This window comes from Vombatus ursinus, unplaced genomic scaffold (assembly GCF_900497805.2).
Source record: "Vombatus ursinus unplaced genomic scaffold, bare-nosed wombat genome assembly UNPS02014798.1, whole genome shotgun sequence".
NCBI lineage: Eukaryota > Metazoa > Chordata > Mammalia > Diprotodontia > Vombatidae > Vombatus > Vombatus ursinus.
In genome coordinates this window covers 80,814,969-80,827,980 of record NW_020954576.1, presented here as the reverse complement: position 1 = coordinate 80,827,980, position 13,012 = coordinate 80,814,969, and the positions used below count along the sequence as shown (strand labels likewise).

The 13,012-nt window shown below is 37.0% G+C and overlaps 1 protein-coding gene across 1 annotated transcript in view; it reads left to right on the top strand.

The window, feature by feature from the left end:
* LOC114049472 (dynein heavy chain 14, axonemal-like) overlaps nucleotides 1-13,012 on the top strand; it is a 343,809-nt gene that overhangs the window by 285,712 nt on the left and 45,085 nt on the right. Inside the window, exons 72-76 of the mRNA XM_027870712.1 lie at nucleotides 1,352-1,550; nucleotides 3,386-3,479; nucleotides 6,066-6,222; nucleotides 10,380-10,590; nucleotides 12,668-12,764. Coding sequence (XP_027726513.1) covers nucleotides 1,352-1,550; nucleotides 3,386-3,479; nucleotides 6,066-6,222; nucleotides 10,380-10,590; nucleotides 12,668-12,764 — 758 coding nt within the window. The remainder of the gene's footprint in view (nucleotides 1-1,351; nucleotides 1,551-3,385; nucleotides 3,480-6,065; nucleotides 6,223-10,379; nucleotides 10,591-12,667; nucleotides 12,765-13,012) is intronic.

Genomic DNA, 13,012 nt, shown 5'->3' with positions numbered 1-13,012 from the left:
TAGTAAGCATTTGAATTCAAATCTGAAGTCATGTCTTCCCGACTCCGGATCAATGCTCTATACACTAGAACACCACCTAACTGCCTCTGTGGATCCTCCATGGAGGATCTGTGGAAGAATGAGAACAAAGATCACACAGAAAAAGAAGACTTATTATAAGATGGACTACAGAGATAGAAGGAGTACTTGAATTAGGTGAGATCCCTGAACCTTCAAAACATTCGCTCACTGAATAGCTCATAGTTGCTTTCTTTCACCACTAGATGACAGTCACTTATTGGTAAGGCATGATGCTGAATCAGTCTGAATAGAGAAGCCAAAAGCTGATGGAGAATAGATGAAAATAATAAATGAAAAAAAGTAGCAAAAAGTTCCATACAGATTTTAGGGAGTTGGATGAATTCATAAATGAAATATAAGGCAAAAACAACAAAAAGAGAGTGTGTCATTTCTTTGTATTCTTTCTTGGTATCCATAGGAGGCTCTGAGAGACAGGAATCTAATCGGACAAACCTGAGGACAGCTGTCAACAATGAATACCAACCCCAGAACTCTGTCTCTTGACCTATGTCTCTTGTCCTTGTCAAAAGGACAAATAGGAAACACACATAGAAGCACTACCAGGGAGCAAGGGGAAATAGGAACACTTTGTAAAAAGAAATTTTTTTAAAAGCAAATTTTAAAAATCAACTATGATGAAATTATAGAAATTATACAGAGGAAGGTTATTGATAATTCAATTCAATTTTCAATTCTGTAAACATGTATTAACTTCCTACTGTGTGACTGTTAGTGTGTACAATGTTCTAGTTCTGCTCATTTCACTCTGTATCAGTTCATGTATGTCCTTCCAGGTTTTTCTGAAGTCTGCTTGCTCATCATTTCCTATAGCCCAGTAGTATTCCATTACATTCACACACCACAACTTAGTCAGCCATTCCCCAGTTGATGGGCATTCCCTCAATTTCCAATTCTTGGCCATCACAGAAAGAACTGCTATAAGTATTTTTGTACATGTGGGTCTTTTTCCCAAGTGTATGATCTCTTTGGGATACAGTCCTAGAAGTGGTATTGCTGGGTCAAAAGGTATGCACATTTTTATAGCCCTTTGGGCACAGTTCCAAATTGCTCTCCAGAATGGTTGGATCATTTCACAACTCCACCAACAATGCATTAGTGTTCCAATTTTCCCACATCTTCTCCAGCATTTGTCATTTTCCTGTTTTGTCATGTTAGCCAATCTGATAGGTGTGATGTGGTACCCCAGAGTTGTTTTGATTTGCATTTCTCTAATCAATAGTTATTTGATCATTATTTTCTAATGAGATTCATGTTTCTTTTCCATTGTTAGATTTATATGAACTCAGAAAAGCCGAGCATCTTTTCTGGCTTTCTGAATGCAGGTGGAAAGAGTGCCAGTTCATCAGCCATCACTTACAACCATTTTCTCTTTTATGTCAATCTCTTTTATCAAATAAATCACAATGGGATGACTTTAGGAGCTATAAACGTACATATTTTCTAATGAGCAAACCTTACACTTCTCCAAAATTACAACAGGAACAAAAAGGAGAAAAAGAAGGTAAGAAATTATCTTTCTCAAATTAAAAAAATCTAATGCATAAATTAATAGGCTCAAGCTATAAACTGAGGCTGGTTGACATCTCAAACTACAGAAAAAAGAAAAGGATAACTGACCACTTAAAATGAACCAACTGATACGAACAATCCACTTAACTGCCTCATGCCTCAGTTTCCTCATCCATAAAATGGGTTTGTACTAGATGGCCTCTGAGGTCCCTGCCAAGTCTAAATCTGTGACCCTATGATCATATTTACGCCTCATTTTATGTAAAATTTTATGTGAAACAGCTGTTAATCTATCATTAATCATTAATCTGCTGACCAGAGGTCAGCAAACTTTTTCTGTCAGTGTTATAGTAAGACTACTTATTATACAGTTAAATATATTTTGAAATATGGAGATTTCTTTGCACTCGTGTCAAGATTCTGCTAGAACTGTAGTTTCAGCTTGGAAAATACGTCATCTGCAAATTTGTGTGGGAATGGACATCTTGCTTCTCATTTGAACTTTTGACACATTTGGAAGTGTATAAAGCTGCTTCTAATTCAAACAATAGTCATCACCAATTGACATCACTACAGTATAGGTTTTCCATACATAAGTGCTGTTTTCGCTTGATTTTAGATGAAATTAAAAATTGTTATCAAGTCTATACTATAAGTTAATTTTCAAAGCTATGTAGTGTTTAGTACTAGTAGTTGAGGGTGGTTCTTCTCATTAAGAAAAATTTCAATCCCATCCTTGTGCTGAAAAAAATCATAATAACTTCTCCCGTTCTTTTCCTGCTTTGATATGATGGGTACGCACTTGTAATAAAAATAAATAAATAATAAAATATTGCAGCACAGAAATACATATGGCACCCAAAACACTGTTGAATTATAACTGTCATTGCAATTTGTAGTGCTGCTCAACTCTGCTACTTTAGATGAAAGCAGCTACAAACAATATGTAAATAAATGATTGTGGCTGTGTTCTAATAAAACTTTATTTTAAAATGTGAAAACCATTGTTAGCTCATGGGGCTATATAAAAACAGAAAGCAGACAAATTTGGCCCATGGGCCGTAGTTTGCCAACCCCTAGCTTAGCAGAAAGAACACATTCCATTGGAAAAGAGTTCTATAACACTTCAATTGAAGAGAGTACCATTCCACCCAGTCAAATCAGGGGTTGAAGATGGTGAATGTCTGCAGCTGCCTATTGAAGAATGATGACAGAGAGTCCTGCAGATCAACTAGAGGCAGATTAACAACTGTTACATAACTCATAGTCTTAGAAATTTGCCTGGGGCCCTTAGAGGTCACCTAGACAGTTTGTTACAGTTGGGTCTTCAACCCAGGTCTCCCTGGATCCAAAGTCCTTTCTATTCAGTATGCCAGTTGCTTCCCATTGACCTTACGGCATTATATAAATGAGTTTTTACAATTATTGTAAGAAATTTCCCAACTTCCTCACATAATAATGACTTTTTTTTTTCTGAGAGACTTCCCTCATCCCAAGGTTTATAGAAACAGCGTGTCAACTGATTATAATACCCGGGAGTCATAGCTTTCCATATCAGCAGGAAGTAGGCAAAGCATGTCAATCATTCCCCCAAGCTCTCAAGCAAGGAATACTTTATAGAGAACAGTAATAAGGAGTGAATACAGAAGAAATAGAAGGAGAAGCTAAAGCTTAATTTTAAAGTTACTAAATTTTAAAATTGTATGACTCAAAATTTTTTTAAAAGAACTTACTCTTACAATGTCTTATCTTAATGACTTAAATGATTGGTCCTTTCATCTCAATTTTCTCTTCTAAATCTTAATCCAGAAAATGATTTAGAAGAACCAGAGTCTTGTGAAATAATCTTCCCCTGGGAGAAACTCACTTCATTTCAAAGACTTATAATGGTAAGATGTGTGACAAGAAATATAAGAATCTTTAATCTTTTAGGCACTAGATTACCAACTTTAAATTCTTCAAAACTAACATTTTTGCAAGGCAAACATAAGAACGCAGATCGTGGCAGTACCAGAAGTCTTCTTCTTCTTATAAAATCGAAGGGCTTTTTTTTTTATCATAGTCACTGGCACTTTTAAGTTGAATAGGAATTGGGGGTAAAAATGGATTCCCTTCTCTCAATCATTTCATCTGACTCCCTGAGTGTTAGGGAAATAGATAATGCTTATACATATTATCCATATAATTTCTATAATCTTTTCCTGGCAGGAAAGACATAAACAATCATCTCTGGGAATGGGAGACAATTCCCCCTGCTCAATCCCTTGCCTCATGACAGCCTAGGGAACATTTCCTAGGCCTTTCACATCTCAGAAATCATGCTTTCACGATGCTTTTCAAATCATTTAACACTTTCAATATCACCTTCCACTCAAGAACTCAAGATACTTTCAATTTAGCAACTAAAAAAAGGCATTAATTTTCATAGAACCCTTCTGAGGCAAGTTAGCAATATGTTCTAAATATAAGACTTGAGGTAAAGAAAAAAGAATTAAGTGCCTTCCCCTCAACTATCTCTAATCAGAACTTCTGAAGTGATCACTCTGAGATATGATGAAGAAAAAAGGAGGTCACTAAGGAGACGTAAGACAGGCAGTGGGGCAGCTAGGTGGTGTAGTGGATAGAGTGCTGGACCTGGAAGTCAGAAACACTCATCTTCCTGAGTTCAAATAGGGCCTCAGATATTTACCAGCTATGTGACCCTGGGCAAGTTACTTAACCCTGTTTACTTGTTTCCTCATCTGTAAAATCACCTGGAGAAGGAAATGGCAAACCACTCCAGTGTCTTTGTCAAGAAAATCCCAAACGGAGTCATTGAGACTCAGACATGAGTCAATAAACAAGAAGAAGAAGAAGAAGACAGGCAGCATTTTGTAGGAAATAAAGAGCTGGTTCCAGAGCTCCTAAGACCCGACTTCAGGATCACCTCTGACAAATACGTCCCTGGAAAATCACTTAACCTCTCAGGGCCCTGAATCACTAACCATCTAAGGCTATAAATTGCAGTGAAGGCATATACTGCTCTGGTGGAGTTTCCTATACCAATAAAATCCCAGATCCAGTACCTCTCCGTATCCTAAGGAGAAGAAAAGATGAGAAGAAAGGAAAAGAGGTAATTAGAGGTACCCCAAGGAGGTTTATGTTTGCTCAGAAGCCAAAGAGAATTCAATTCTGCCAAACAACATCATTTCTCCAAACTCTCCCACCCACTAAAGCATTGGTTAAAATAGAAATAAAAGCAATACCCCTGGATGATGAAAAAAATACTCATAAAGGAAGAGGCAACTATGTGAATTAAAATATGAAAAGGGACCAGTTATTTCTGATAGTAAGAAATCATTTTAATGTTTCCAGGACCCCATTATGGTACATTGATCCTTCCTACGTGTTGTGGTAGTAGATAATGCATGTAGTTATTACACATATGATTCTATAATTTTTTCCTAGTAAGGAAAAGATGTGCAATGCTGCATGTTGGCCAGTAGGTGAAGCCATGTTAATGGCTCAGCCCAGGCCAGCAGTTCATCAGAAAGGCAGGTTCCCAGTCAGAAATGGCAGCCTTCAAGGGTGGTCCCTACAGCAGTCTACAGTTACCACCACCACCACCACCAGTCAGTGTCAGGGATGTGATTTCAAGTCTACCCCTGGGTCCCTCCAGCTTGGTTAGAGACTGCCACAGCTTCCACTCCATTGACATAGTCTTTGAAACCTCAGAGGTGCCACATCACAAGAAGGCAACAGAATGGAACAGCAGCAAAAAATTATTTTTCCAGTACTGTGAAACTTGTATATTTTATCTTTATAAGCTAGTATTACTGTCTAAAACCTACTTTGTTTAGAGTTTAGGGTTAGAGCTGGGCCTTAGTCCACTAGGGTGGACTTGAGTTCAAACCTAGCCTCAGACACTTACCTGCTGTGTGACCTCCCACAAGTCACTGAACTTCTGTTTGCATCAGTTTCCTCAACTTTAAAATGGGGATAATAATAGCACCTGCCTCCCAGGGTTGTTGTGTGGATCAAATGAGATAATATGTGTAAAGCAGAGTGCCTAGCATATAGTAGGTTATTGTCATTGTTATTATTATTATTATTGAAACACATACTGCTAGCTTCAGGAATATGGGTGTGCACAAGGAAAGAGCCAACAAAAACTCTTGCCATGTGGGATTTTTGCATACAGGACAGGGTCCTCAGCTGGCAAATGTGAAAGTTAGGGATGTAGTTCTGAACAGCCATAGGCTCTGTCAGGAACAGTGGCAATTAGTCCCCCTAAAGTAATCTCCACCACTCACACCAAGCTGGGTATGCCCTTGGTGGAAGTATTAAGGACAAATAAGGAGAATATTAGGTTAGAAGAAAAACTGAGAGCTAATACTGAATTACTATAAGCATGTTCCTATTGCATTTTTATTTGAGGTGACATTCCTCTAGATGATGTTTGCATTTATTCATTTTTCCACTTTATTCCTTTTTAGATAAAAATCCTTAAGCCAGAATCTTTAAATAATTCCGTGCAAAAATTTGTTACTGAAAAATTGGGAAGTAATTATCTTAATACAGCTGGAATTAATTTAAAGGAAGTGTTTAGAGAATCTAATGCCAGAATTCCACTAATATTCATCCATTCTCATGGTGAGCTTTTTATAAATATATTGATTATTAATCTTTAAGATTCTCATTCTCCCCAGTAGTGGTGACTACAAATGCACACCACCACACCCAGATAGAATAGAGGATTTTCGGAAAACTCTATTAGTGACATGAGGTACGGGATTAGTATTGCATTTATGAAAGGTATTGATTATCATACTTTATATCTGTGGACAAATGCACCTCATGAGGAAAAAGTGCAACTGGAATGACACTGGCTTACCAATCTGGAAATGTCAAAATAGAGTTCCCATTCTGTCACTAAGGAACCGTATGATTTTGGGCAAATCACTTCATCCTTTGATGCCCCCATTTCCCCATATCTGCAATGAGAAGTTTGGACAAGATATTCTCTAAAGACCCTAAAAATTGTAAATTCTATGAACTTATGGATGGTAATGCCCCTCCTCTTCCTCTTCCTCCTAAATCCTTCCCATGTATTTGACACTGTGGACCACCCCATCTCTTCCTCTTCTACATTTTCTCCTGCCTTCACTCTCTGTGACATGCCTTTCTTCTTGTCCTTTTTCACTCTATTTCTATTGATTTTCTATTTCTGTCCGTTATTCCTCCTTGCTGTCCTTTACTGGATCATTACCCTTCTCCCAATTTTTAAGTGAATATATTCAAGTCCTTGAATATAGAACCTGACCCTATATTCTCTTAGACCTCTTCTCTCTCTAAAATCTCTACCTTAATGACTGCATCCACTTCCATGAGTTCAATTATGACCACTATGGAGTTGACCCCTAAATCTATTTACCCAGGCCCATTATCTCTCCTAAAATTTAGTCTTGCATCTTCAACTACCTGTATGTCTCAGGTGCCAACCTCTGACTCAATATGACTGAGCTCATCATCTGCCCTAAACATGTCCCTCCTTACAACTTCCCTCTTTCTGTTAATGACAACACCATCTTCCCAGTCACCAAGCCTTGAAATCTTGGAGTCATCTTTCACCATCCTCTTTCATCTATAGGCAGCTGGGTGGCACAGTGGCTAGAGTGCTGGGTCTGGAGTCAGGAAGACTTGAGTTCAAATCCAGCTCCAGACACTGATTTGCTGTGTGAACCTGAACAAGTCACCAAACTTCTGTCTGCCTCAGTTTCCTCAAAATGGCACCTCCCTCCCAAGATTGTTGTGAAGATCAAATGAGATACTTTTAAAGCACTTAGCACCATATCAAGCACCTAATGCTCACTTTATAAATGCTAGCTATTGTTATTATTATTACTATTTCTTCATATGGATTCTACTTATACAATATGTCTTATATCCATCTCTTTTCCTCTACTCACTATTAGTTACCCAGGTTTTCATCTTCTACCTGGACCATTGTAATAGCCTCCTTCCTAGACCCCCTGCTTCTAGTTTTCCCCATCTCCAGCCTATCCTTTCCATAGCTGCCAAAATAATCTTTGTAAGATATAGGTCTGACCATGCTGCTCCCTTGTTCAAAAAATCATTTCAGTTTGAAAAACATTTGTTAAGTTTCTACTATGTGCAAAGCACTGGGTAAGATCCTGGGAATTCAAAGACAAAACAAACAAATAAACAATCCGTTCCCTGACCACAAGGAACACATTTTCCTGAGGAAAACCACATGCATCAGAAATTTCAGTGGCTCCTGATTTCCTCTAGAATAAAATATAAACTCTTTAGCCTGACATTTAAGGACCCCCTACAGTCTGGCTCCAAAATGCACTTCCAACTATTCTCTGATCTCAGCAAACCGTATTTGGCCTCTGTTTTCATGCAAGCTGTCACCTATTCCTGGAATACCTCCACTCAGGTTGCTCTTCTTTCACAAAGCCTTCCCCAAGCCCCCCAAACTGAAAAGATTCTCTCTTTCCTCAAATTTTCCTACAGCACTTTAACCACTTTCACCCACCCTGCCTATCACCCCCTCTCCTCCCCTACTCTAAGCTCCTTAAGGTCAGTAGATAGAAAGATAGGTAGATAGATAGATAGATAGATACATACATACATACATACATACATACATACATACATACATACATACATACATATGGTTGTAGATATAGGTATATTAATCTATATCCTAAGTGCCTAGCACTAGCATACAGAGATATGAACCCATGATTTCATTAACATAGGGAACTCCCAGATGAGAAAACTCCATCTACCAATATAAGTGAGCACCCAAGAAGTTAAATAACTTGTTCAGGGCCACATATCTGGTATATTTTAAGGACTTGAAATATATACTTCAAGATTCTTAATAAATATATGTTGAGTTGGATTACTAGCTTCATCTCTGTTTCTTTACTGGCTTATCTTTCCCCATCTTCTATTGCCTTCTGAACTTCATCCTTCACCTAAAGCTCAACTTGTCAAAAAACTCTCCCCTACTAATTTTTCTATTTCTCTTCATGGAAACCCACAATCACCTATGCTAAAAACCTTAAAGTTATTTACTCTCCCTTCAGTCTCCATTTCCAATGAGGTGCCAAGTCTTTTCATTCTTCCTTCATATCTCTTACATCTATCCACTCTTTTCTTTTCCCATTACTTCTACCATCAGTAAGCCTTCTTTATATATCAGTTGGGCTATTATATCCATTCACTAACAAGGTATGAAATGACATAAATGTCAATTACTATGATTATTTTTCACCTTTTGTATTTTTCATCATTGTAGAAACAAAAAAAATCCTAATTGAGAAAAAAATTAGAGACAAATGGAAGAAAATATAAATATAATTATCATAACTTTAAATATGAATGGAGTAAACAATCCAGTGGGAGAGCTAAGTGGATAGAGCACTGGCTGGAGTCAGGAAGAGCTTAGTTTAAATCCAGCCTCGGGCACTTACAAACTGTTTGACCCTGGACAAGTCACTTAACCCCTATTTGCCTCAGTTCTACATCTGTAAAATGGGGCTCACTGGAGAAAGAAATGGCAAACCACTCCTGTATCTTTGCCAAGAAAACCCCATGGACAAAGTCATGTAGAGTCAGACACAAGTGAACAACTGAACAACAACAAAACAAGCCAATATAATGAAAGAGTGACAGATTGGATAAGAAAATAAAAATCCCACAATCTGTTGCTTGCAAGATACATACCTATAAAGCAAAGACATACACAGAATAAAAATGGGGGGCTGAAATTAAATTTACTATGGATCACATAAATAGAAAAAAAAATCAAGAATTGTGATCATGCTATCAGACCAAAAACAAAACATAGCATAAAAAAAGATAAAGGAACTCCATTATGTTAATAGGAACTGTAGGCAAATAGACCAATATCAATATTAAACTTATTGCTCCATCTATATCTAAGTTCATAATAAAAAAAGGAAAAATCAATTGACTTAAGAAGAAGACATAGTAATACAATAATAGTAGGAGACTTTAATGCCCCTCCATCAGTTATATACAAATCTAACAGAAAGATAAACAAAAAAGAAAATGTGTAATTGACCAAATTGCTAAATTATGACATAATATCTTCTAAATAGGACTGCTAAAGAATATGTGCATTTCTCAGTACCACATGAAACTTTGACAAAAACTGACCATATATTAGGGTGCAGAGATATTACAATTAAAAGTTAAAAAAAACAAAACTATTAATCGCATCCTTTACAAATCATAATACAATAAAATAGAAATCAGTTCAGAGAGCACAAACAAAAGACCTAGACTCAAATGAAGATTTAACAATGAAATCCTAAATAATGAGTGGGTCAAAGAAAAAGTCATAGAAATAAATGATAATTATGTGGACAAAAAATGATAATGATGAAACAACCCACCAAAATTTATGGGATGTAGCTAAAGCAATCTTTGGAGGGGAATTACAGCCCTAATACATATATATTAACAAAATAGAAAAGGAGAGGATTAATGAATAAAATATGTATTTTTAAAATTAGAAAACCAACAAATAAACAAATCTAAAATAAGCAAAAATGAGGAAATAAAAATTGGAGGACAAATAGAAAACCTGGAAACCAAAAAGACTAAAGAAAAGATAAACAAAACTAAATGTATCTTTGTATGCCCAGTACGCAGCACAGTACCTTATATGCACAATGTAAGCACTTAATAAATATCTCTCATTTAATTTAATTTAACTTAATGGAGTTATACTAAACATTGTTTTACAGGATTAGATCCCACAACTCTCCTGCTGAGATTTGCACAGGAGATGAAAGGAAATACAGATGATGTGACCATGATTTCTTTGGGACGTGGCCAGGGAAGTAAAGCTGAAGAAATAATATACAAGGCAAAAATAAAGAAAGGCCAATGGGTCTTCCTCCAGAACTGCCATCTTGCTGCATCTTTTATGCCAAGACTTTGTGCAATTGTTGAGACGTGAGTTCTTTTAATTTCTTTATCCCGTTCAAAGCATCAGATTAAATTCATTGTTTTAAAAAAAAAGTAAAAAGTAAATCCTATGCAATGAATATAAATCTATACCATGGTATTAATGATCAAAGCCTATTAGGGACTCTAAGGAGAAAAAAAGGTAAAGATATTTTGCAAAGGGATGACTAGTATATCCTTGAATAATGAAAAATGGCTGCTGTGAGAGTTATATACCCTGCTGTCATTTTCACATGTACCACTAGGATACTATAGTTCATTTTTTAAATTATTTATTTATTTAATAATTATTTTATTTATTTTGCTTATTTATAAATTTATTATTTATGTATTTACTCAGATGAAAGTCTTATCAGCAGAAATTTCAAGCATCAAGTCACAAAATATTAAAATCAACAGCAAGATCATACGAAGTTTTATGTTAGAAAAGCAGCATGAATTGTATTATTAGTCTGCCCTTCAATATTCCTGAGAGTTCCTCTGCAGCTGCTAAAAATATTTTCTGCATTGGGTCTTCAAGCTGTAGGACATAATTATGTCCTACACAGTCTTCACCTTTCTGGCTCCACATTCATACATAGAATTCAGTTTGGCATTCCCAGTGGGGCAGGTGAAAGATGAAATAACTGAAAAAAAAAAAAAGGTTTTATCTTCCTAGCATATCAATTTATTAAGCAATGCTGCCTAACAAATCAGGACCAGGCCCCTTTCTCAGCTTAGGGCTGGACCCCGAATACAAGAGGGGAGAGACATATTTTTATACATTAAAAATAATTAACCAAAGAAGATCAATTAATTAAAAGGAAACAATACAGCACTAGGTAATCTGATTTCTAATTGGAGATTAGAGACTTTCCAAGTTGGGAGAGGGAGAGTAAACGTGTGCAATTCCCTGAATTCAGAAAAAGAGGTGTCCTACTCCCCTCAAGTGTCTGTAAACAACAATAACCGATTGATCAGTGTGGGGCCAGTTTTCAGATAAGACATATGGGTTGCTTGAGATCTATAATTGTGAGAAAACTCCTTGCGTCATCTTTGGGTCTGGCTGGGTTTTTTGGTCTTTGGTTAACGGTGTCCAAGCAGCAGGTGGAGGTGCTCCAGGTTCCCAGCCACAGAGGTTAGGTTCAAACAACGCAATAAGGTTTTCTCCCAATTCCCACAACTGAATAAAGTTTTCTCACAAGACAGAAATTGAACTAGACCCATAATTGAACAGAAAAGGAACTGAGCTACTTCCAGAACTGAGTCACAAGATGGAATCAGTGTTCACCCAGTTCCCACAATTGACCACTTTCTGTTCTAATCCCCTCAATTCCCCCACCAAGGGCAATTCCCAGAAATTCACCTTCTATATCCTACGCTAGTATAACTGAAATTTAGTCGATTGGATTCTTCTTTAGCTGAAGAACAATCAATGTTTGCGATTAATAACATATTGTTTGACAGATTTACATTTGTCCTAAAAAACATAGGACCGATTAATCCTAATTCAACTTTCCTGGAAATTCAGAACCTCAACCACTATAGTGTAACCGTAACACCCAATGATTTTTATCTCTTCCACATACACCCGCTATCCCCAACACACACACACACACACACACACACACAAAGGTGTAGTGCCTTTATCTAGTCAGAGGCAGTGTTGATTACACAAGGAGGAATTTAATTGGCTAGATGCAATATCAGATATAGACACCAGGCCGCACCCTCTCGGGCCACCAGCTAGGCCTTGTCAGTTATTCTAACCAGTGCTTGAATTATAATTCTTTCCTAAAATGTTGCAGTCTTCTTACCCCCTACAGGAGAGTGCTGCAATGCCCAGACTCCCCTTCCTGCAGATTTTAGGTTATCAATCCCACGTAATTCACTAGGGAAAAATAATGCAAAGAAAAAGAAACTCTAATTCCCTCCTCAAAATTAGGGAAGACATAGAATATATGCAGGTAACTGTTAGCCAAATAAGAAAGACCTTTGATGTTAAAATGATCCCTCACATGCTATGAAACTTTTCCTTTTGTTTTGTTTTTCATGTTAATAATTTTATAAATTAATTATGTTGCAGATTTAATTATTCAAAACTAGACCCCGACTTTAGACTATGGTTAAGCTCAAAACCGGACAGTTCCTTCCCCATAGCGATTCTGCAGAAGAGTTTGAAGGTGAGAATGATGGGTTGTTGGAGGTAGGGTCAGAGGGGAATTCAGATTGTGGAGCATTCCTGATGTGAAAACTCCCCTCACCACCCATCAATGCAGACTAGAAAACAGGCTGTAACTTGTAACAACCTCAGAAAGTTGCCAGATGCACTAGGAAGTGATTTGGGGTGGGGGGGGAGGGCGGTGCAGACAGTGAATTTCTGTCAGAGGCAGGATGTTAACTTAGCCCTCTATGGAGATTCCAAGGCCAC